Genomic DNA, 22,932 nt, shown 5'->3' on the forward strand with positions numbered 1-22,932 from the left:
TTCCTGGGACGTCGCAATTTATCGACCGAAGGTGGGATGCTCCCGCTTCGTGGGGTACGGGGCGTGACAGTGCTGATCCTTAATGTCACTGTGAGCCCATTGAGGGACTTGTGGGTATACATACCGGTTAGGTGGAGACCTTGCCAAGGGGAGAATTTTGATCGCTTTGTCACAAGGTGTTGTGTTGTGACCATGATTGATATTGAGTAATAGATTGATCAATGGATGGACCATCGACATGTGATTTTGATGAGATTGGTCAATGGACTCCACTATTGACGTTTATGATGATTTAAATGAGTATTTTCTAAATTGTATAAACTTGAAATATATATATATATATATATATATATATATATATATATATATATTCATTAAAGAATTGGATGATGAGTTTTCGGTATTGCTTTATACTTATATATATAGTGGCTGCTTGATTTGCTCAAAAAAAGATATGTACTACTCAATGAGCTATGGTTGCTCACCCATCTCTTTCCAAAATCTTTTTAAATTCCTTGATTAGTAGTCAATAGAAAGCGAGCAATATCGTAGGGACTTTTGGGAGTTGGTTTTTTTTGTTGTGTTTGAAGCTGCGTCATTCGAGTGGAAGGGAAAGACTGCCATGTCATTCCCCTATTCGGATAGGTTTTGGGGTGTGACATAAACATTCATCCACAATTAATTTTATAGATTAAAAGGTGACATTTTGAATCTATTTCTCTGTTTTTAGTTTTCAATTTGACGACAAATGTAGAAGATAGCAGTCATTGCGTAAAGGACGTGCTATATGTCTCCAAATATCGGAGAATAGAATTACAAAAAGATCATACGAATGAAACTGGAGGAATATACAGAGTTTAGGAAGAGATAAACATAGCAGCTGAATTTGTTATTGAAGGTAAAAAAAAGGCAATGGTGATGATGTAGCATTGACATGCCCGTCATGGGCTGATCCCCAAAGGAGACGAAGGAGAAGGAGGGAAAGAGTAGTATGGAGTCGAGTCACACTCACTCAGACTCCAACTACACCTTGTACTAGGATACCACCGAAAATACTGGCTTTCGAGCATTTGAACCACTTCAGACATCTCTGGTCGAACAGATGCATCCTCGTGTGCACACAACAATGCCAATCGGACTAATCGCTCTGCTTCTTCTTCCACATAGTTCCCCTGCAAATTGGGATCGATCACCCTTCCCAACTGGCCTTCATTCATATGTTTTCTAACCGAATCCTCTAACAACAAAACTTAGCCATCAGGGAGAAAGAGGCGCAGCTGCTGTCCCGAGATGAGCTCGAGAAGCATCTTCCCATATGCGAAGACATCATTCTTCAGTGTGCACTTTCCTGTGTGGAAGTACCCAGGGGAAATAAAACCAAGTTTGTCGAGGGGGGGAATGTTGACATAAACATCTTCATAGCGATGATAGGTTTGAGAATCGGAGCCAGAAACAGCTGAATTTTCTTCTACTGGTGATGAGGATGTGACCCCAGTGCCCCGCCTTGGCATGCCCATGGGCCGCTTAATAGTTCCTTCCTCTACATTTCGCTCATGCATGATCATGGCAAGCCAAAATCCTCCTATCATGGCCTCAAAATGCACATTCAGCAGTATATTTGACGCGCGGATGTCGCGATGCGCAATCTTGATGTTACCTTGATTGTGAAGGTGCGCAAGCCCCCTTGCTGCTCCCAAGGCTATTCGCCTGCGAGTAGTCCAATCGAGAGGTCGGGCAAACTGATCTGGTCTCTCTCTAAGATTGTAAGATAGGCTATTGTTGATCATCAAGGGATACACCAGTAAGAGCTCTTTCTTGGTCCGGCAAAAGCCCCTCAGGCGTAGCACATTTGGGTGTGTCGAAATCGTTCTTCCCACTTGCACTTCTGCTTCGAACTTCTTTACCCTCTCCCAATTGACAAAGCTTGCTCTCTTTACTGCCACTAGCGAACCATCGGCCAGGCGGCCCCTGTAAACCTTGTTGCACCAATTGTCCCCCATGATGTTGCCACGGCTAAAGTTGTCTGTTGCGATTCGGATCTCCTTTAGGGAGAAGCTTTTGGGAGGTGGTGTTTTTGGAGGTGTTGGATCGTCTTCATCGGACTCGGTAAAACTGAAGGTTCGGAGATTGAACACCATCCTTAAGCGGGAAAAGGAGAATCTTCTCAAGTACAAATGGATCATATAAGCTTGATGGTTTTTCTCAATTGGTAGATATTGGTTTGGGGATGCCTTCTGCATATCCAAAGAGACTTGATTGTCATAATTGATTTTGTAGGATCTTGTGACTTAAAAACTAATTATGTTCTTGTTCATCTTTTAAAAAATATTTTGTGAAGGAGCTTAGAAAGTTCGTGTCCCTAATTTATACATGTACTAGCCCAATAGCCCGTGTTATGCATGGGATCCACGCAGATTCCATTCATTGTTATTTAAATAGACTATGAAATATTCAGAGCCAAAAATGTTACCATAGCAAGGAGCCAATAGAACAGATTTGTAAAAGTATTTAAAATAGCTGTCATCTCTTTATCTAACAAAAATTAACCGAAATACGGTATCAAAAACCGAGTAAAATATACTTTTAACTAACTGCTCGACTGAACTACACTTATTTGTCGATAAAACGACTCCTAACACTGACGAATAAACTTAGTTATAGCAAACGTTTACTTTTCTCTACGCATAATTCGAACACGAAACCTTTGAAATTCGTCCCGGACAAACCATACTTCGAAATAGTTACTTGACAAACCCCACTGCTCTACAACACTATAAACCATCATTCCACACAAAATCGTAGCTTAATAATTCCTCAATCGAGCCTCGTAATTCAAAATCAATATTCCTTCAAATTTGTGCCCTAATTTCCGAAATCACTACGATTAAACGAAAAGCGGTCTCCATTACTTACCCGGCGTTGCAAAACAGTGTTGATTCGACTTGTCGAGTCGTCCGGATCGTAAGCGCACGAAGATTTTCCCTCTTCCCCCTTTTCTTCTTCTCTGCGTGCGTCCTCTTCTTTCCCTCTTGTTTTCGGTCACCAAGGGTTTGCTTCTTCAACCCTTGCGTTGAAGATAAAGGGTAAATTAATGGGCTGGGCTCTAAACAAAATAATAAGTTATTTAAGCCCATTATTACAAATAAGGTTGAAAACAAATTTGAGATCGGTAAATCTTTTTTGCATATACAAGGATTGATGTGCATGAAGAGGCATGTGCGACTGAACTGATCAATTTCTTCTAAGGATGACTTAATACTAGTTTTCAATTCGATGACAAATGTAGAAGATAGCAGTCATTGCATGAAGGACGTGCTATATGTCTAAAAAAGATCGGAGGATATTATTACAGAAATATCATACAAATGAAAGTGAAGGGGAACAAATGGAGTTTAGGAAGAGAAACATAGAAGCTAAACTTTTTGTTGAAGGTAAAAGGCAATGGTGATGATGAAGCATGGACATGCCAGTCATGGAGCAATCCCCAGAGGAGAAGGGGAAGGAGGGAAAGAGTAGCACGGAGTTGAGCCACACTCACTTCGACTCCAACTACTGCTCGTGCTAGGGTCCCGCTGAAAAAACTCGCTTTCGAGCATTCGAACCACTTCAGACATCTCTGGTCGAACAGATGGATCCTCATGTGTGCACAACAATGCCAATCGGACTAGTTGCTCTGCTTCTTTTTCCACGTAATTCCCCTTCAAATTGGGATCGATCACCCTTCCCAACTTGTTCTTGTTCATAAAATCACCAATCCATTCCTCCAAACTGAGATTTTCATTATCCGCCAAATCACCAAGTTCAGTAATTGACTGCCCCGAGATGAGCACGAGAAGCACATTCCCGTATGCAAAGACATCATTCTTCAGTGTGCACTTTCCTGTGTAGATGTACTCGGGGGCAATATACCCGTGAGTGCCACAGATGGGGGTGTAGACATAAACATCTCCATAGCGATGATAGGATTGATCGGAGTCATAATCGGCTGAATTTTCTCCTACCGGCAATGAGAAACAGACTCCTGTGCGCCGCCTTGGCATGCACGTGCGCCTCTCAATAGTCCCTTCCTCTATATTTCTCTCATGCATGATCATGGCAAGCGAAAATCCTCCTACCATGGCCTCAAAATGCACATTCAGCAGTATATTTGACGCGCAGATGTAGCGATGCATGATCTTGATGTTACCTTGATTGTGAAGGTGTGCAAGCCCCCTCGCTGCTCCCAAGGCTATTCGCTTGCGAATAGTCCAATCGAGAGGTTGGGCAAACCGATCTGGTATCTCTGTAAGATTGTAAGATAGGCTGTTGTTGAACATCAAGGGATACACGAGTAAGAGCGCTTTCTTGGTCCTGCAAAAGCCCCTCAGGCATAGCACATTTGGGTGTGTTGAAGCCGTGCTTCCCACTTGCAGTTCTGCTTTGAAATACTTTTTCCTCCACCAATTGACAAAGCTCTTTATTGCCACTAGCGAACCATCGGCCAAGCGCCCCCTGTAAACCCTGCTGTATCCATCGTCCTTCAAGACGTTTTTGCTGCTAAAGTTGTGTGTCGCTACTCGGATCTCCTTTAGGGAGAAGCTTTTCAGAGGTGTTGGATCATCTTCAACGGACTCGGTAAAACTGAAGGTTCGGAGATTGAACACCATCTTTAAGCGGGGAAAAAGTAGATTCTTCTCAAGTACAAATGGATTGTATAAGCTTGATGGTTTTTCTCTAATGGTGGTGATTGGTTTGGGAATACCTTCTGCATTTCCAAAGAGACTTTGCTTGTACACACAGCCGTCCTGTGAATGAATGAAATAGTAGGAAAAGTCGTTGGGATTGTAGGCTGACGTCAAGTGTGGGGCCATCACACTCCAAAGCCTTCCTGTGAACAGCTGCTTCGTGGAGAGAGAGAGAGAGAGAGAGAGAGAGAGAGAGAGAGGTTTCATTGCCGCAAAGCTTCCAAATTTGACAAAACGCGACACTCATATAAAGCAAATTTTGCGTTCTCCTTGTATTCTTGGATTCCTACGCGTTGAAAAATCCAAATGTGAAGAGCACTAGCCCTTCTTCTTTACTACATGGGCTGTACATCACATGAAATACCTATTAACTTTTGCGTATCATAGAATATCCATACTTCTAATCACTTGTATTTGGAACACGTGTGTTGCATGTCGATTGATCATATTGCAATTGTTATAATATATCTCGAATTTGAGTCCGCGAACAAAACCTGACCCAAGATAAATTAAAGAAAAATCTGGAAGTTGAATATCTGTAGATGTCCATCGTGGAAATCTATATTTCCTGATCAATTTTGGAGTGCAAAGCCATGTTGGAATTCTGATCGTGAAAAATAGACTTCAAAAAAGCAAAGTGGATATTTGGATTTCAACTTGCTGATTTGTTGAGTCAAACAAAAGTTCCAGTAGATTACGGAAATCAATTTCCGTGTAAACGTTGGTCAACAAAATAGGAAAGTGGACTTGGTTTCCTTCTCTAACTCAGCATGTGTCAATAAAGGAAATAACAGAAGTCCAACTTTTAGTGGGACTTGGCAAAGGGCACCATATATTGACTAATATATATATATATATATATATGCACATAATACAAGTCAGGGGATGCTTCTTCACGTAGACTCGAAGCGCCAAAGTCTTGGTGGCTGTTGTTGATGAATATGTGAAGATTCTTGAAGCGCCGTTACTAAGCGAGTGCTTGGCGAGGGTTACCTTCGTGGGTTTTTTGTTCGTGAATTACATTCAAGAAGAATTAGTGTTCAAGCGAAAATCTTGTGGTAAGATTTGTGTATAATTTTTTCGTGAGATTAAGAGATTATTTCGTAAGGAATTGTGGGGTTAAACACTACGTGAGTTATTAGGTGTAATTGGGGCTTGAGAAACACTTAAGAGTGTTTGAGTGACTCGAGTGTAGTTGTAATTTCCGTTATATCACTTAATCTATAGTAGAATTCCGTGCTGCTCTCCCCGTAGACGTATGTCACTACAACCGAACCATGTAAATCTAGTGTCGGATTTATTTTCTTGTTCTATCAAATTTATTGTTTGATCGCTTGGCTTCTGCAACAGCAATTTCAATGGAAAATTTTCTATATCAGTGGAAATACTAGTGTTAATTTTAGATCATTATTCTTTTCTCTATGTTCCATTTTAAATAGATAATCCTTGGAAACAAGACACAAGGGTATTAACAATAACTAGAAATCTTTCCTGTGATATAGTACGGATATAAAACATATAGTAAGTCAATACTGCAAATAAATAAAAATTGGGATTTATTTCTGTTAGATCTTCCTGGTGTTAGGATTCACCAAATATTGGAAGAGACAAAAGTACTTGATATGAGTTCATCTTCCTTGTAAACTACCTGCACATCCACTCTTGGCATATTGGGATTGTCATGTGACTTAAAAACTAATAATGCTCATGTACATCCTTTGAAAAAAATATTTTGTGAAGGAGCTTAGAAAGTTTGCGTCACTAATTTATACATGTACTAGTCCAATATCCCGTGCTATGCATGGGATCCATCCAGATTCCATTCATTGTTCTTTAGATAGAGTATAAAATATTCACAGCCAAAAATATTTCAATAGTAAGGTACCAAAAGAATAGTTTGTAAAAACGTATTTAAAATAGCTATCATCGCTTTATCTAAGGGATGTACACAAAAATTTTGGTATGTGCACCATTCCCCAATCTTCATTTAACAAAAAGTATCTCAAATCCATTACCCTCGTTGTTAGTGTGGAAATTGCAACATAAATTTGTCCATGGCTAAAAACTGGCTTGGGGAGAAATAAGCCAACACAGCTTCAAGTTTGGCCAATGAGAAAGGGGAAATGCTTTCTTTTTAAGAATAAATGGCCAATGAGACTCAATGGGTGACGTCATGGGAACCTTATCAAGCCGGATTTACTCCTATTCGCAAGTTAATCCGATGGGTGAGGATTCCAAAGCGTGTATGCGCGAATTCCCCTTTCTCTCTTTCTTTCATTTTTGCTTTGTGAGTTGTCTCCTCTTTTTTCTTCTTATCTCTCGGTTGTGTCCCCGTCTTTTCTCTTTTCTTCTCTTCTTCTTTCTTCACAGCTCCTGCAGAATTTGAGAGCTCGTTAGGTGGGCTGAGTTTGCGCCCATGGGCTTTGGCCCATTGTTACAGTGATAATTGTTGAGGATGATGTCTTGTATTCTGTTATATGGAAAAGCTAAATATTTTAGGCTATGTGGGCAATTTTGTAATTTGTGCCATGTAGGGTTTCGCTATATATGTTTAGGGCGAAACAGGTCTCTAAGAAGAGAAGGAGGGAGTGAGAAAGAGCGGCTGTATACTTTTCTACGTTATTAGTGAAACATATCTCATCTCCCCGTGGACGTAGGTAGGCGGAACATCTCCCCTGCTGAACCACGTAAATTCTTGTGTTGTGCGAATTTCCATTACTTTTCTTGCATCGTTGATAGGATTGAATTAGATATTCGACAATTGGTATCAGAGCTTGGTTCGGCAAGCTATCAAGATGGCAGGAAAGGGTTCGAGTGTCAAGTACGACATCGAGAGGTTTAATGGAAAGAACAACTTCACTCTCTGGCGACGAAGAATGATGGATCTTCTGATTCAGCAGGGCCTGTCGAAAGTGCTGTTGGAGAAAGGGAAGAAACCAGAACCGAGTGATGAAGATTGGGGGGAGATGGAGGAAAGGGCGGTAAGCGCCATTCGATTGAACCTATCTGATGAGGTTCTGCAGTATGTGGTGGATCTCAAGTCGGCTCTGCAGGTGTGGTCGAAACTTGAGAGCATCTATATGACCAAGTCCCTAACGAACAAACTGTTTTTGAAAAAATAGTTATACTCTCTACAGATGGAGGAAGGCTCAGATCTGTTAGAACACATCAACACGTTCAATCAGATTCTGAGTAAACTTGCAAGTCTGGAGGTTTCAATGGAAGATGAAGACAAAGCCTTATTACTGCTATCGTCGCTACCAGCATCTTATGATCATCTGGTGACGACACTCTTGTATGGAAAGGAGACGCTTGAGACAGATGAGGTCACTGCTGCCCTATTATCTAATGATACGAGAAAGAGGGTTAACAGTGCTACGGCACAAGGTGAGGGTCTCATCGGAAAAGTCAAGGAGCAGGAACGGGGAAGAACAATCCAGCGGGAATCCGGGAATAAGGGTCGATCGAAATCAAGAGGGGCTAAAACAAAACTCTCTTGTTATTATTGCAAGAAGGAAGGCCATCTGAAAAGAGACTGTTATAAGAGAAAAGAAGACTTGAAAAAGCGCGAGAAAACTTCTAATCAAGCAAGTGTGGTTGATAGCTTAGACGGTGATGATGGAGATCTTCTCTCTATATCATCAGGTAAGAATCAGTTCGCTGATTCATGGATTTTAGACTCTGGATGCTCTTATCACATGTGCCCGAATAGAGATTGGTTTGATTCATACCGGTCATACAATGGTGGATCTGTTCTAATGGGGAATGATGCGGTTTGCAAAACCATTGGAATAGGGACTATTAAAATTAGAATGTTTGATGGTATAGTCAGAACTTTAGTGGATGTAAGGCATGTTCCAGATCTAAAGAAAAATTTGATATCTTTGGGTGCGCTTGATGTGAATGGGTGCAAGTACGCAGCAGCAGGTGGAGTTCTCAAAGTCATCAAAGGAGCTATGGTTGTCATGAAAGGAGAGTTGACTGGAAGTTTATACAGGCTCATAGGGAGTACAGTAATAGGTGGAGCATCTGTGACTACAGCTGCAGAGTCCGATACAGATGACACTCATCTGTGGCATATGCGGTTAGGGCATATGGGTGAAAGGGGTATGATGGAGCTTCATAAAAGGAAGCTGTTAAAAGGTGTCAAAAGCTGCAAATTGAACTTCTGCAAATACTGCGTTTTCGGGAAACAGAGCAGGGTTAGTTTCAGAACTGTGAAGCATACGAGCAAGGATGTACTTGATTATGTACACAGCGATGTATGGGGTCCTACACCGATCAAATCAAAAGGTGGAGCCGAATATTTTGTGACCTTCATTGATGATTACTCAAGGAAAGTCTGGGTCTACTTCATGAAGCAGAAGAACGAAGTCTTCTCCAAATTCAAAGAGTGGAAGGCTGAAGTAGAAAGGCAGACAGGAAAGAAGCTAAAGTACTTGAGAACAGACAATGGAGGGGAATACAGGTACACACCATTCCTGGAACTATGTAAAGCTGAAGGGATCACACGTCATTTCACAACATCAGATACACCACAGCAAAACGGTGTAGCTGAGAGGATGAACAGGACACTTTTGGAAAGGGCTCGGAGTATGAGGCTGAATGCAGGGCTGAGTAAAAGTTTCTGGGCAGAAGCAGTTAATATGGCATGCTATCTCATTAACAGGTCTCCATCTACAGCCATTGAATGCAGAGTTCCTGAGGAGGTATGGACAGGTAATCCGATTGACTATTCTAGTTTGAGAGTATTTGGTTGTCCAGCCTATGTTCATGTACAAAGTGGACATCGTTCCAAGTTAGACTCAAAGTCTAAGCAGTGTATCTTTCTTGGCTATGAGAAAGGTGTGAAAGGATTCAAGCTATGGGATCCTAATGCACGGAAGACCGTGGTTAGCAGGGACGTTGTCTTTGATGAATCTGACATGGTGAAGGCAAATAACAGTTCACATGCAGATGGCAGAAGTGAAGAAGGATCTACGTGCGGGTGGAGTCGGGTGAACCAGAAATAGCGGGAGGAAGGGAATCATCCAAGAACTCACCGAATCACGGAGACAGAAAAGATACCTACACCATTGCAGAAGGTAGAGGAAAACGTACTCACAAAGCACCTGTGAGATATGGGTTTGAGGATATGGTTGCTTATGCCCTCACAGTAGGTACAGGCGATCCATCTTCCTATCAGGATGCGATATCTAATGCTGATAGTGATAAATGGATATCAGCTATGATGGAAGAAATGGAATCCTTACAGAAAAACAGGACTTGAAAGATTGTGGAGAAACCTAAAGGCCGAAAGATCATTGGGAGTAAATGGATCTTTCGCAAGAAAGAGGCAGTGTCTGAGAATGAGCAGGTAAGGTACAAGGCTAGACTTGTAGCTAAAGGGTATGCACAGAAGGAAGGGGTGGATTATAATGAAATATTCTCTCCAGTAGTAAAGCACACTTCCATTCGAGTTCTACTTGCCTTGGTAGCCATGTTTGATTTTGAGCTAGAGCAACTTGATGTGAAGACGGCGTTTTTTTCATGGAGACTTGGAGGAACAGATTTTCATGGAGCAACCTGACGGGTTCAAAGTGCCAGGAAAGGAAGATCACGTTTGTCTGCTTAAGAAATCACTTTATGGCCTTAAGCAATCTCCAAGACAGTGGTACAAGCGTTTTGACTCTTTTATGGTGCAAATTGGCTATTCGAGAAGTGAGTATGATTGCTGTGTTTATTTTAAAGTGTCAGATGATAATTCGATTATTCTTTTGATGCTTTATGTTGATGACATACTCATTGCTGCTAAGGATATGCATAATATTGTCTCTTTAAAGTCCTTGTTGAATAATGAGTTTGAGATGAAGGATCTTGGTGCTGCTAAGAGGATCCTTGGTATGGAAATTCATAGAGATAGAAGTGCAGGTAAACTCTGGGTATCTCAAAAGAGGTATGCTGAAAAGGTGCTTGAGCGTTTCAACATAAATAAGGCTAAATCAGTGAGGACACCATTAGCTAGCCACTTCAGGTTATCTGAACAACAATGCCCCACAAAGCATGAGGAGATTGAGGAGATGACTCGAGTTCCCTATGCTAGCGCAGTTGGGAGTCTCATGTATGCTATGGTGTGTAGCAGGCCAGATTTATCTCATGCAGTCAGTGTCGTTAGCAGATACATGAGTAATCCAGGGAAGGAGCATTGGAATGCAGTCAAGTGGATCTTTAGATATCTGAGCGGGACTGCAAACTTGGGTATTATGTTCAGTCGCGACGGAGGTTCGAAGGAGTTAGTTGGATATGTTGATTCAGACTTTGCTGGTGACCTAGACAGGAGGAGGTCTACTACAGGATATGTCTTCACATTAGCTGGTGGACCTATCTCATGGAGGGCGAATGCTCCAGTCCACAATTGCATTGTCTACTACAGAGGCAGAGTACATGGCAGTTATAGAAGCTGCTAAGGAAAGGCTCTGGTTGACTAGGTTGGTTCGTGAGTTGGGTTTAGAGCAAGGAGGTGCGGTGTAGAGGTGGCCACGGTTCGGAACCGACCGGTTCCGGTTCGGAACCGGCGGTTCCGGTTCGTGGCCAAGTGTGAACCGGAACCGGCCGGTTCCGGGCCGGTTCCTATTTTTTTTCTGTTTTTTTTCTTTTCCTTTTCCTTTTCTTCCTCCGCGGCCGGCCATAGCCGGGGCTGGCGCGGAGGTTGCCGGCCTCTAGGCGAGATGGCCCTCGCCGCGTCGGCGAGCCGGCCTCGCCAGGCCGGGCGAGCCGGCTCGCCCGGCGCCGGCGAGGTCGAGCCTCGCCCGGTTGCGGCGAGGCCGAGCCTTGCCGGCGTTGGGCGAGGCGGCCTCGCCGCCAGCGAGGGCCGGCCTCGCCGACGCCGGCGAGGTCGAGCCTCGCCGTTGCGAGGCAGAGGCGAGCCTCGCCTCGCCGGCGTCGGGCGAGGCCGGCTCGCCCGCCAGCGGCGAGGCCGAGCCTCGCCGGCGCGGCGAGGTCGAGCCTCGCCGCCGGGCGAGGCGAGCCCGCTCGCCGCGCCGGGCGAGGCCGGCCTCGCCGACGCCGGCGAGGTCGAGCCTCGCCCGGTGCGCGAGGCCGAGCCTCGCCTCGCCCGCGGGCGAGGCCGCCTCGCCCGACGCCCCAGCGAGGCCCCCTCGCCCGACGCCGGCGACCTCCGCGCCGGCCCGGCCATGGCCGGCTGCGGAGGAAGAAAAAAAAATTAAAATATAAATTATAATTTTAAAAAACAGAAACAAGGAAAAAGACAAAAGAGAAAAAGGAAAAACAGAAAAGGGAAAGGAAAAGAAAAAGAAGAAAAACAGAAATGAAAATAAAAAAAATTTAAAAAATACTATTCTTGTGATAGAACATTATTCAATATAAATTGTGATTAAAATGTAAATTGTACTTAAATTTAGGGACAAAAAGACAAGAGAGAAAGAGAGGGCTTCAACTTAATAAATTATCATTAAGCACGTTACAATTCGTTACAACGATCTTAAAAAAAAGGAGTACAATATATATACCCTAAAATTATCCCAAAACCTAAGCATTCCGTGCACAGGGGACCAGAGGTCACATATGTTCGGATTATATTTCGGTTTCCGTAAGCTCACGTGGGCGTACCCGGTATGAGAAACAAGAGTTCCCGAAATATTTGCCAACTCCAATATTTCTTTTACCCTCAATCGTCACTACCCGTTCCAGTACCGATAGTGGTAGCGGTAGTATCTCCGTCGTTAAAGAATTCGGATTCATTATTCCGATCTATCTCTTGTTGCCGGTATTGAGCCTTCGTCCAATTAGCAACACAAGCTTGCATCTCCACTGATTCTGGATCTAATCTTGAACGATGTTGGTTCAAAATATTACCTCCGGCACTGAATGCTTATTCGACCGCAACTGTGGAACAAAGGGTTGAAAAAATCTGTTTTGCAATAAGAGAAAGGATTGTGTATTGGCTTGCGTGCCTCTTCCACCAATCCAAAATAAAAAAATCTGTACCACCTTCGGCTTCAGTAAACTCAAATAAAATGGTTAGATAACTCTCTAATTCAGAAATATTTCCTATTTCTCCCTTTTGTTTTTTTTGTCTATGTAATAAAAGTTGGTACCCTCTACTAATTTTACCTGTATTGTCATTTTGTATCTCCGTAGATTGAGAAGATCTAATATCACCTAAATTATATTTAGTATAAAATTCATTATATAATTCTATTACTACGTTTTTAACCTCACGTACTATGGTTGTAACATTTGTCACATCATAATGTAAACATTGATAATACGCACGCAAAAAATCATTTAAGCCATCCAATTTGCAACGCGGATCAAAAACACAAGCAACTAAATAAATCATGGGAATTTCACTATAATAATGAAGCCATTTCATTTTTTTTGCAACTATAGTATGTTGTAATTCAACATCATTTTCATATTCATCAAAAGTTCCGACAATATTAGTACACTCTACTAAAAATAAATGTGTAGTAGGATAATAAACACCAGACAAAGTATAAGTTGCATCATTAAAAACCTTTAAAAGATCTAAAATTTTTTGGCAAATATGCCACTCTTGTGGGTATAAATTAATCTCAGGTATATTATTAGAAATGAATGCACATAATAAATCTTTATATGCTAAAGATTCACTAAGCAAGTGGAAAGTAGAATTCCAACGAGTTGGAACATCTCTTGGAAATCTTTTTGGCTTTTTGCCATTATCTCTACAAAATCTACCCCATTCTTTCATTTTTTTGGGATGTTTCCATAAAAATTGAATCGCCGTTTTTATTGGTTGAAGAAAAATATCAAGAGTTTTCAAACCATCTTGTACACATAAATTTAAAACATGACAAGCACATTTAATGTGAAAAAATTTTCCGCCAAAAGCGGGTTTACAAATATTTTCTAACTCGGCAATTGAAGCGGTATTTGCTGCGGCATTATCAAAACCAATTGAAAAAATTTTGTTAAGCAAATAATATTCTTCTAAAACTTGCCTAATTATTCTATAAATATTATTTGCCGTATGATGATCATCGAAAACTCTAAATGCAATAACTCTTTTTTGAATAGTCCACTCGTCATCTATCCAATGACATGTTATGCCCATGTAAGAATGATTTTGCCAATGATCACTCCAAATATCACTACCTGTATGCACGCATCCATTAAATTGCATAAATTTTTTTTTTAAATCATTTTTTCCATTTTTGTAAAGATCTTTAATTACTCGTTTAATTGAATTTCTAGGAACACGATTTGCTTGTGGAGCACATGCTTTTTGTACAAATTCATTAAAACTAAATCTTTCTCCAAAATTAAATGCTAAATGCTCAACGGAAATAAATTTGCCTAATTCTTCCTTATAAGTTTTTTCATTAAAACGAAATAAAGGGGAAGTGTTAGGATTGACGTACCCGGAAATTTGTTGTTGCCCGATATCGATTCCCGTTTCGGTTGGATGTTTGCTCATAAGATGTCGTTTAAATGTTCCATATCCATGTCCACCTGTATATTTATATATTTTTTCACAATATTTACAAATTAGATCATACCTTTTTTGACAGATATCAAACCTTTCCATTTTCGTGAAGTGATTCCAAATGTCAGATGTAAATTCCCGTTCCGCTTCCTTTGTTGTAGATATTTCAGCAGGAGGATGAAAACTTTCTTGCGTCGAGACGCGCTCCACATCGTGAAAAATGTTGATTTCATCATCTTGAAAATCTGCATATTCACGAGGATCAAAAGAATGATGGGATTCCGTCGCGATATTCTTACCTTTGCCAGTTGGCACTCGACTTCCACTTGCCATTTTTCGAATGGATTGAGAGAATTGAGCGGATTAATTGGGAGAATTAAGAAAGAATTGCGTGGATTGAGAAAATTGAGAGAATTTCATAGAATTTGAGAGAATTTCGAGTATTGAGAAAATTTGAGACTTGAGAGAAGAGAATTGGAGAGAATTTGAGAGAATTGTGTGTGTATTGTGAGAATTTGAGAGAATTTATAGGAAAAAAATAGAAGAAAATTTAGAATAAAAAAAAATAAAACATAACCGTTGCAAAATTGCAACGGTTATGTGTTTTTTTATTTATTAAAAAAACGCCCGTTGGGGCGTAGCCATTGCCCCAACGGGCCGCAAGGCGCAAGGTGCAAGCCCGGCCCGCAGCAAGGCCTGCACGTCTGCAGGCCCTGCTGCGGATAAATTTTTTTTTTTTTTTTTTTTGTGTTTGGCCGTTTGGCGTTGGCCCGTTGCATGGCAACGGGCTGCCGCAGGCCGCCGCAGTCACAGCATCATGGCTCGCACGCAGCCGGCTGCAAGACAGTGGCCGTGCCTGCCGCCCGCAGCTTTTTTTTTTTTTTTCTTTCTTCGAACCGGGAACAAGTGTCCGGCCGGTTCAAATTTTTCTGGAACCGGAACTTGGATCGTATGCCACGGGCCGGTTCCGGTTCCGAACCGCGGGCCCGGTCAACGGGCCGGGCCCGGGTTTGACCGGGCCGGGCCCGGGTTTGACCGGGCCGGGCCCGGTTCCAGGCCAAAACCGGCCCGTGGCCACCTCTAGTGCGGTGTTACATTGTGACAGTCATAGTGCCATACATCTCGCCAAGAATCAAGTATTTCATGCAAGAACAAAGCATATAGATGTGAAGTTTCACAAAATCAGGCAGCTTGTGTCAGATGGCAGCATTCACTTGCGGAAGATTCACACGAATAGCAATCCTGCATATTGTTTTACCAAGCCAGTCACTATTGAGAAGTTTGGGTCCTGTTTGGGCTCAATTAATATAACTCGCTGTTGAAGGTGAGGGACGCACTCAATAAATGCGGGAGTGTACCTCTTATGGAGGTACGGGGATGAAGACATCTATATTTCATATTCTTTCACAGGTGGCTTTACAGAATCCAAGCCAAGGTGGAGATTGTTGAGGATGATGTCTTGTATTCTGTTATATGGAAAAGCTAAATATTTTAGGCTATGTGGGCAATTTTGTAATTTGTGCCATGTAGGGTTTCGCTATATATGTTTAGGGCGAAACAGGTCTCTAAGAAGAGAAGGAGGGAGTGAGAAAGAGCGGCTGTATACTTTTCTACGTTATTAGTGAAACAGATCTCATCTCCCCGTGGACGTAGGTAGGCGGAACATCTCCCCTGCTGAACCACGTAAATTCTTGTGTTGTGCGAATTTCCATTACTTTTCTTGCATCGTTGATAGGATTGAATTAGATATTCGACAATAATGTCTGGTGTTGTTTCATAAACCCAAAGCGGATTAATGATTCCTAGTCACATGACAAGCATTGCTACGTCGAGTCGAATCACACTCGCTTCGGCTCCGACTACTCCTGCTGTGATCGTGCCTAAGCAATTGACTGTCAAGCAATCTAACCACTTCAGACATCTCCAGTCGGACGGATGGATCGCCATCTGCGCACAACAATGCCAGTCAGACAACCTGCTTTGCTTCTTCTTCCACATAGTTCCCCTGCAAACTGGGATCGATCAATCTTCTCAACTCATTCTTGTTCATTAATCCACCAATCCATTCCTACTGTCACACCCCAAAATCTACTAGGATAGGAGATGACACGGCCGTCCTTCCACCCGAAAGATGTAGCCTCAAACCACAAGAAATCCAACTCCCAAAAGTCTCAACGATATTGCTCTCGTTGTAAAGGCTACTAACCAAAGAACCCGAAAGATTGGGAAAAGAGAGGGGTGAGCAACCACAGCTCAGTAAGCAGTGTGTATCTCGTCTAAGCAGATCGAGCAATTACTATGCATATGTACAAAGCAATACCAAAACTTTGTAATTCAAACTCAAGGTATAAAATACATATAGATTTACATAAGAGTTGTTTCGTTTCATCAAAGCTTTGTACAAGCCACAAATACACATTTAAATCTACCATCAAATTCAAACTATCAATGGTCAAGTCCATTGATCAATCTCTATAAAAACCACATCAATGGTCCATTCCATTGACTAATCTCAAATCACACATCAATGGTCTATTCCATTGATGAATCTCATATCACATCAAACGTCGATGGTCCATTCCATCGACCAATCTATTGCTCAATATCTAACCATGGTCATGACACAAAGCCTTGTGACAAGGCTACCAAGATTCCCCCCTTGGCAAGGTCTCCACCTACAAAGCCGGTGGCTCGGCCCAGAAGGATATCATAAATCCGGTATGCATACCCCAAAATCCCTCAATAGGTTCACAGTCATATTGAGCACAAAACACGCATCCTCTAATAATCCACAATACCAAATCCATAATAAATCTCATAATCCACAATCAATATCACCAATTGATTTCAGAAAACAAAACACAATCTTTCTCAACTTCGTTCGTCAAACCAAACGCGTTTTACAAGAAATTTCTCACATCATTTCAAAATTCTTCATAAAACGATATGTATAGAGCAATGACATCGTTAGCCTTAACCTCAAATGATTAAGAGGTGCATAGTTCGGTTCTTTGCATTTACAACTCTCTCAAGCTCTCACTAACTGTCAGCGAGTTGGGGAATGAGGCTCGTGCTAAATGTCGTGTTGTGCAAACGGATCATGCACTCGTGATAGGTTTTAATGACCCGCTCAATTGCACGGTTGTCCATTTCCTTTGTATCTTAAAAAAAAAAACGCCTAAGCAGGGTATTGTGCTTCCTATTAAATTGAAGTTTATTTGCAATGAATTTAAAGATTTACCGATCTCAAATTTGTTTCAACTTTATTGATGTTCTAGCAATACTTTGGCATAAATCATCCCTTTGGCTCATTGCAACCAGCTTTAAAAGATGAGGGACATTACCAGTTTGAGATTTTTGTGAGAAGATAATTAGTTTACAGTACATGTATCATGGGTACTAATTTAGAAATTTTAATGGTATTAATCACTACAATTAATCAATTCGATATTCTTTTCATGTGGGATCCATCCAACTATAGGTTTAGGTGCACTAATGCACATGCACCCAACAAAAAATCCCATGATGATTCTTCTGGAAATGGAGTAGAGTATAATAGAAAACCATTGAATTGTTTTCCTCAATACCTTGGTTCATAAACAAGTAGGAGGTTTCTTTCTCTAGATGGAGCAAGAAATTGGTGGCCCTTTTGACTCTCTAGAGACCTATTTATCTTTTGTGGGTCAACATCTTCAATTACGAGATGAGTTGACCCTTTATTATTCTCTCTTGATAAGTTTAGTACGCGCGGTGGACTTTGCAGTTTCCTCACAGGATGCACCATTTTCTATGGAGTTAAGTTTCAAAGAACTGTCCATCATCTGCTTCTTCTTGAATCACTGTGTGGAATTCTTCTTGTGAAGGACTCGTTCATATCCATCTTCTTCCTCGGTCTTCCTTTTGTTCTTTGTCCTTGATAGTGGTAGAAAACTCCTGTCTTGGCCCTTTATGTATGAAATTTTTGTGTCCAGACCCTATTGAATCAACTCTATTTGTAGGATTATTATTCCATATGCTTGTATCGCAATACAATTTATTGTGAATTGACGTAGAATCCAATAGATCTTGCAATTCAACATATAAAATAAGATGCCCAAAGAGAGAAACTAAAAGAAAGAGAGCTTGTTGTTATCGAGTATGCAGCTCGTTTTAATCGGCTAAGCAAATTTTCAATGAACATTTTTGGGAAGAAAAAGACAAAGCCGATTACTTCGAGCAAGGGCTCCAACCAGAGAATGGCTCAAGCCTTTCTTCTCACTTGCTGACTACCTGCGAAAATGTTCTGGATAGAGCACTCAAAGTCGACCAGGCCCTTGAGTGCAGTGCACCCAGTGGACAACAGCCGAAGAAAGTGGATGAAATAATCTTAACTCTTCACGTAACGGCAACCCTCCTGAAGCAATAACCAGATCTACATACCCCGATCTTGAAATGAAGTTTTTGGATTCTAGCTACTTAAAGGAAAGAGATATTCTTACTCCGAGGAATAAGACAGTGGGTGAACTAAATCCATACATAATGGATCTCCTTCCACGTGAAGATGTGTTATGTTATGAGCAGATTCCATTTGTAAGATATATACTATATCTCTTGGAGTTTCTAAATTCATTACAATTTCTAGGACCTCCCGATCGCAAGTTGCGGCTCAAAGTAGCAATGCTTGTTATGTGACTATGAAACATTAATATGACTTTGGGTTCATGCAACAACACTAGGAAATTGTCACTGTTATAATTGGGCCAAAGCCCATGGGCCCAAACTCAGCCCACCTAATGGGCTCTCAAATTCTGCAGGAGCTGTGAAGAAAGAAGGAGAGAAGAAAAGAGAAAAGACGGAGACACAACCGAGAGATAAGAACAAGACAGAGGAGACAAAAAGTTCCTTCAGAAAGCAAAAATGAAAGAAAGAAGAGAAAAGGGAATTCGCGCGTACACGCTTTGGAATCCTTACGCATCGGATTAGGTTGAGAATCGGAGTAAATTCGGCTTGATAAGGTCCTCATGACGTGTACGCGTGAGTTTCCTTCCTCCCTTTGACCTCTCTCTTCCTCCTTCCTTCTTTCTTTAACTTTTCCCCCCCTTTCCCTTTCTGTTTCTCATGCGCTCTCGATCCCTTTTATTGCAGAATGTCCACTGTTCTGCTTGTTGACCGAGTGTGAACGCTTTCTTTTTTCTTTTTTTTTTTCGCTACGCCCTTTTTTTGACCTGGTAAAAAATCCAAATATTACAAATTTAGTACTCAAAGTGCTCATTTCTCGCATAGTTACGTCACCCATTGAGTCTCATTGGCCAAACTTGAAGCTGTGTTGGCTTATTTCTCCCTAAGCCAGTTTTTAGCCATGGACACCTTTATGCTGCAATTTCCACACTAACAACGAGGGAGATGGATTTCAGATACTTTTGTTAAATGAAGATGGGGGAATGATGCACATATCATAAATTTTGTGTACATCCCTTAAATAAAGCCATGATAGCTATTCCAAATACTTTTTTACAAACTATTCTTTTGGTACCTTACTATCGAAACATTTTTGGCTGTGAATATTTTATACTCTATTTAAAGAACAATGAATGGATTCCACATGGATCCATTGCATAGCATGGGACACTGGACTGGTACTTGTATAAATTAGTGACACGAACTTTCGAAGCTCCTTCACAAAATATTTTTTAATGGATGCGCAAGAGCATTATTAGTTTTTAAGTCACAAGATTTGACAAAATCAATTATGACAATCGCAATACACCAAGAGTAGATCTGCAAGTAGTTTACAAGGACAATCGCAGGAAGGCTTTGGAGTAAGATGGCCCCACACTTTGACATCAGCCTACAATCCAACGACTTTTCCTTACCATTTCATTCATTCACACCGACCAAAGGCAGCCGCGGGTGAGACGCGCAAGTTATAAACACTTCTGTGTACAAGCAAAGTGTCTTCGGAATTGCAGAAGGTATTCCCAACCCAATCATTACCAATCGAGAAAAATCATCAAGCTTACACGATCCATTTGTACTTGAGAAGGATCTACTTTTTCCCCGCTTAAAGATGGTGTTCAATCTCCGAACCTACAGTTTTTCTGAGTCCGTTGAAGATGATCCAACACCTCCTAAAAGCTTCTCTCTAAAGGAGCTCCGAGTCGCGACATACAACTTTAGCCGGGGCAACATCTTGGCGGAAACTGTACTCCGCAAAGTTTATCGGGGGTGCTTGGCTGATGGTTCGCTAGTGGCAGTAAAGAGAGGGCGCCATGCCGATCGGTGGACGGAAGATTGTTTCGAAGCAGAAAAGCAAGTGGGAAGCACGGTTTCGATGCACCCAAACGTGCTATGCCTGAGGGGCTTTTGCAGGACCAAGAAAGAGCTCTTACTGGTATATCCCTTGATGATCAACAACACCCTATCTTACAATCTTAGAGAGAGACCGGATCGGTTTGCCCGACCTCTCGATTGGACTACTCGCAAGCGAATAGCCTTGGGAGTAGCGAGGGGGCTTGCACACCTTCACAATCAAGGTAACATCAAGATCATGCATCGTGGCATCTGCGCATCAAATATACTGCTGAATGTGCATTTTGAGGCCATGATAGGAGGATTTTCGCATGCCATGATCATGCACGAGGGAAATGCAAAGGAAGGGACTATTAAGTGGCGGGCGTTCTCCCGAAGGCGGTTCAGGGAACTTTTTTATGAAACCTACTCTCCCGCGGTATTTCAAACCGATTATCGCTATGAAGATGTTTATGTTGACACCCGTCGCTGCGGCACTTTTGGGTTTATCGCCCCTGAGTACTTCTACACAGGAAAGTGCACACTGAAGAATGATGTCTTCGCATACGGGAGAATGCTTCTCGAGCTCATCTCGGGACAGCCAATAGAACCTGATGGGTTGGCGGATAATGAAAATCTCACTTTTGACCCATTGATTGGTGATTTTATGTACAATGATGAGTTGGAAAGGGTGATCGATCCCAATTTGCAGGGAAACTACGTGGAAGAAGAAGCAAAGGGACTACTCCAATTGGCATCGTTGTGCTCAGACGAGGATCCATCTACTCGACCGGAGATGTCTGAAGTGGTTCGAATGCTCGAAAGTCAGTTTCTTCAGCGGGACCCTAGTACAAGGAGTAGTTGGAGTCAAAGTGAGTGTGACTCAACTCCGTACTACTCTTTCCCTCCTTCTCCTTCTCCTTCTCCTTCTCCTTCTCCTCTGGGGATTGCTCCATGACTGGCATGTCAATGATACATCATCACCATTGCCTTTTACCTTCAATAACAAGTTTAGCTTCTGTGTTTTTTTTTGGTAAGGTAAGTTTAGCTTCTGTGTTTATCTCTTCCTAAACTATATATGTTCCTCTTCACTTACATTTTATGATATTTCTGTAATACTTTCCTCTGATTTTTTGAGACATATAGCACGTCCTTTTTGCAATGACTGATATCTTCGACATTTGTCATCTAATTGAAAACTAGACACTGAAATAAAAATTCAAAGTGTCACCTCTTAATCTGTCGAATTAATGGCGAATGAATGTTTTAAGTTTATTAAGAAAGTGCTATTGTTCTTGTTGCGGAAGCCAAGCGATCGAACAATAAAATTGACAGAACAAGAAAATAAATCGGATACCAGATTTACATGGTTCTATCGTAGTGATCTACGTCCACGGGGAGAGTAACACGGAATTACATTATAGATCAAGCGATACAATAGAGATTACAACCACACTCGAGTCACTCATATACTCTCGGTGTTTCCCAAGCCCTAATTAAACCCAATAACGCATGCAGTGTTTAGCTCCATAATTCCTCACGAAATAATTTTTCATTATCACGAAGGAATTATACACAAATCTTATCACAAGATTTACGCTTGATGTCACTCCCCGAACCCCATCGAGCCCGTGACATACCTCTATGGTCGAATATCGCAACGCCCCAGGAAATCGCCGACCCCACACATCAGATATAAAGCACTAGCGAAAGCCACAAACACCCGGACAATATTTAACTGGGGTAAAGGGAAGAATGTACATCCATTACCATTACAAACTGATACAATATCCGCCATTTACAAACCACATAATATACATGCACACCGAACTTCTAAATTACACACTACCGATATCAAAAAGGATCAGTAGCCTGATAAACCCTACTCCAAAAATGGAACACTTCAAAACCCTTAATTAACCCCTAAACTAACCCCTACGCCCCCGGATGGCGTCCACTCCGAGTCTGACTCTCCAAAACCCGAGTCTGAATCCCCCTGAGTTGCCTGTTCTTCTGAGGACTCAGAGTCTGCCCCGATCTCAATCGGGTTGTCCTCATCACCCGACTCTACCGGAACCTCAATTCGCTCTTCCTCATTAGACTCCTATTCCGACTCTTCCTCTGGCTCATTCTCTAGCTCATCCTCTGGTTCGTCGTCTGGGTCTTCTTCTGGCTCGTCTTCGGGTTCTTCTTCTAGTGCCTCTTCATGTTCTTCTTCAGGGTCTTCTTCTCCTGGTTCCTCCTCTGGTATTACACCTAGATCCACTTCCATAGGATCATACCCTGCCTGTGATTCCTCCGGCTCCAGATCAAGCTCAGCCACTGAAGGTTCAGGTGCTGCAGGCGCAGGCTGATGTCCGGACTGGGCAAGACTAGTATCCAGACTAGTCATCTCACCGTCAGGAGGGGGTATGGCTGACGGGTCCCAATCCCCTACTCCGTCAAACGGAACATCAAAGTCACGGACGGGGC

At 42.0% G+C, this 22,932-nt stretch overlaps 2 protein-coding genes across 2 annotated transcripts; one reads left to right on the top strand and one right to left on the bottom strand.

Moving 5' to 3' along the window:
• Positions 1–767: 767 nt before the first annotated feature.
• Positions 768–4,789, bottom strand: LOC115678537 (receptor like protein kinase S.2-like). Its single transcript, XM_030601927.2, has 3 exons — positions 3,539–4,789; positions 2,914–3,064; positions 768–2,160 (listed from the first exon to the last, which is right to left on the bottom strand). Exons 1-3 carry the CDS (start codon positions 4,644–4,646, stop codon positions 1,251–1,253), a joined length of 2,169 nt encoding a protein of 722 aa, XP_030457787.2. The 5' UTR covers positions 4,647–4,789; the 3' UTR covers positions 768–1,250.
• Positions 4,790–20,101: 15,312 nt separating this feature from the next.
• Positions 20,102–21,418, top strand: LOC130139126 (BRASSINOSTEROID INSENSITIVE 1-associated receptor kinase 1-like). Its single transcript, XM_056315503.1, has one exon. It carries the CDS (start codon positions 20,240–20,242, stop codon positions 21,416–21,418), a length of 1,179 nt encoding a protein of 392 aa, XP_056171478.1. The 5' UTR covers positions 20,102–20,239.
• The last annotated feature ends 1,514 nt before the right edge of the window (positions 21,419–22,932 follow it).

The sequence above is a fragment of the Syzygium oleosum genome, unplaced genomic scaffold, assembly GCF_021117445.2.
Source record: "Syzygium oleosum isolate NSW1041296 unplaced genomic scaffold, Sole_v2.1 Sole_v2.10, whole genome shotgun sequence".
In the NCBI taxonomy this organism is placed as follows: Eukaryota; Viridiplantae; Streptophyta; class Magnoliopsida; order Myrtales; family Myrtaceae; genus Syzygium; species Syzygium oleosum.

Excerpts from the sequence above, each read along its gene's own strand:
- LOC115678537 (XM_030601927.2), bottom strand. The coding sequence starts at position 4,646 with ATGGTGTTCAATCTCCGAACCTTCAGTTTTACCGAGTCCGTTGAAGAT. Across the intron at positions 3,065-3,538 it reads GAGCAGTAGTTGGAGTCGAA|GGTTGAAGAAGCAAACCCTT; the intron begins GTGAGTGTGGCT and ends CTTCAACGCAAG. Across the intron at positions 2,161-2,913 it reads ACACTGTTTTGCAACGCCGG|ATTCTCCTTTTCCCGCTTAA; the intron begins GTAAGTAATGGA and ends GTACTTGAGAAG.
- LOC130139126 (XM_056315503.1), top strand. The coding sequence starts at position 20,240 with ATGGTGTTCAATCTCCGAACCTACAGTTTTTCTGAGTCCGTTGAAGAT.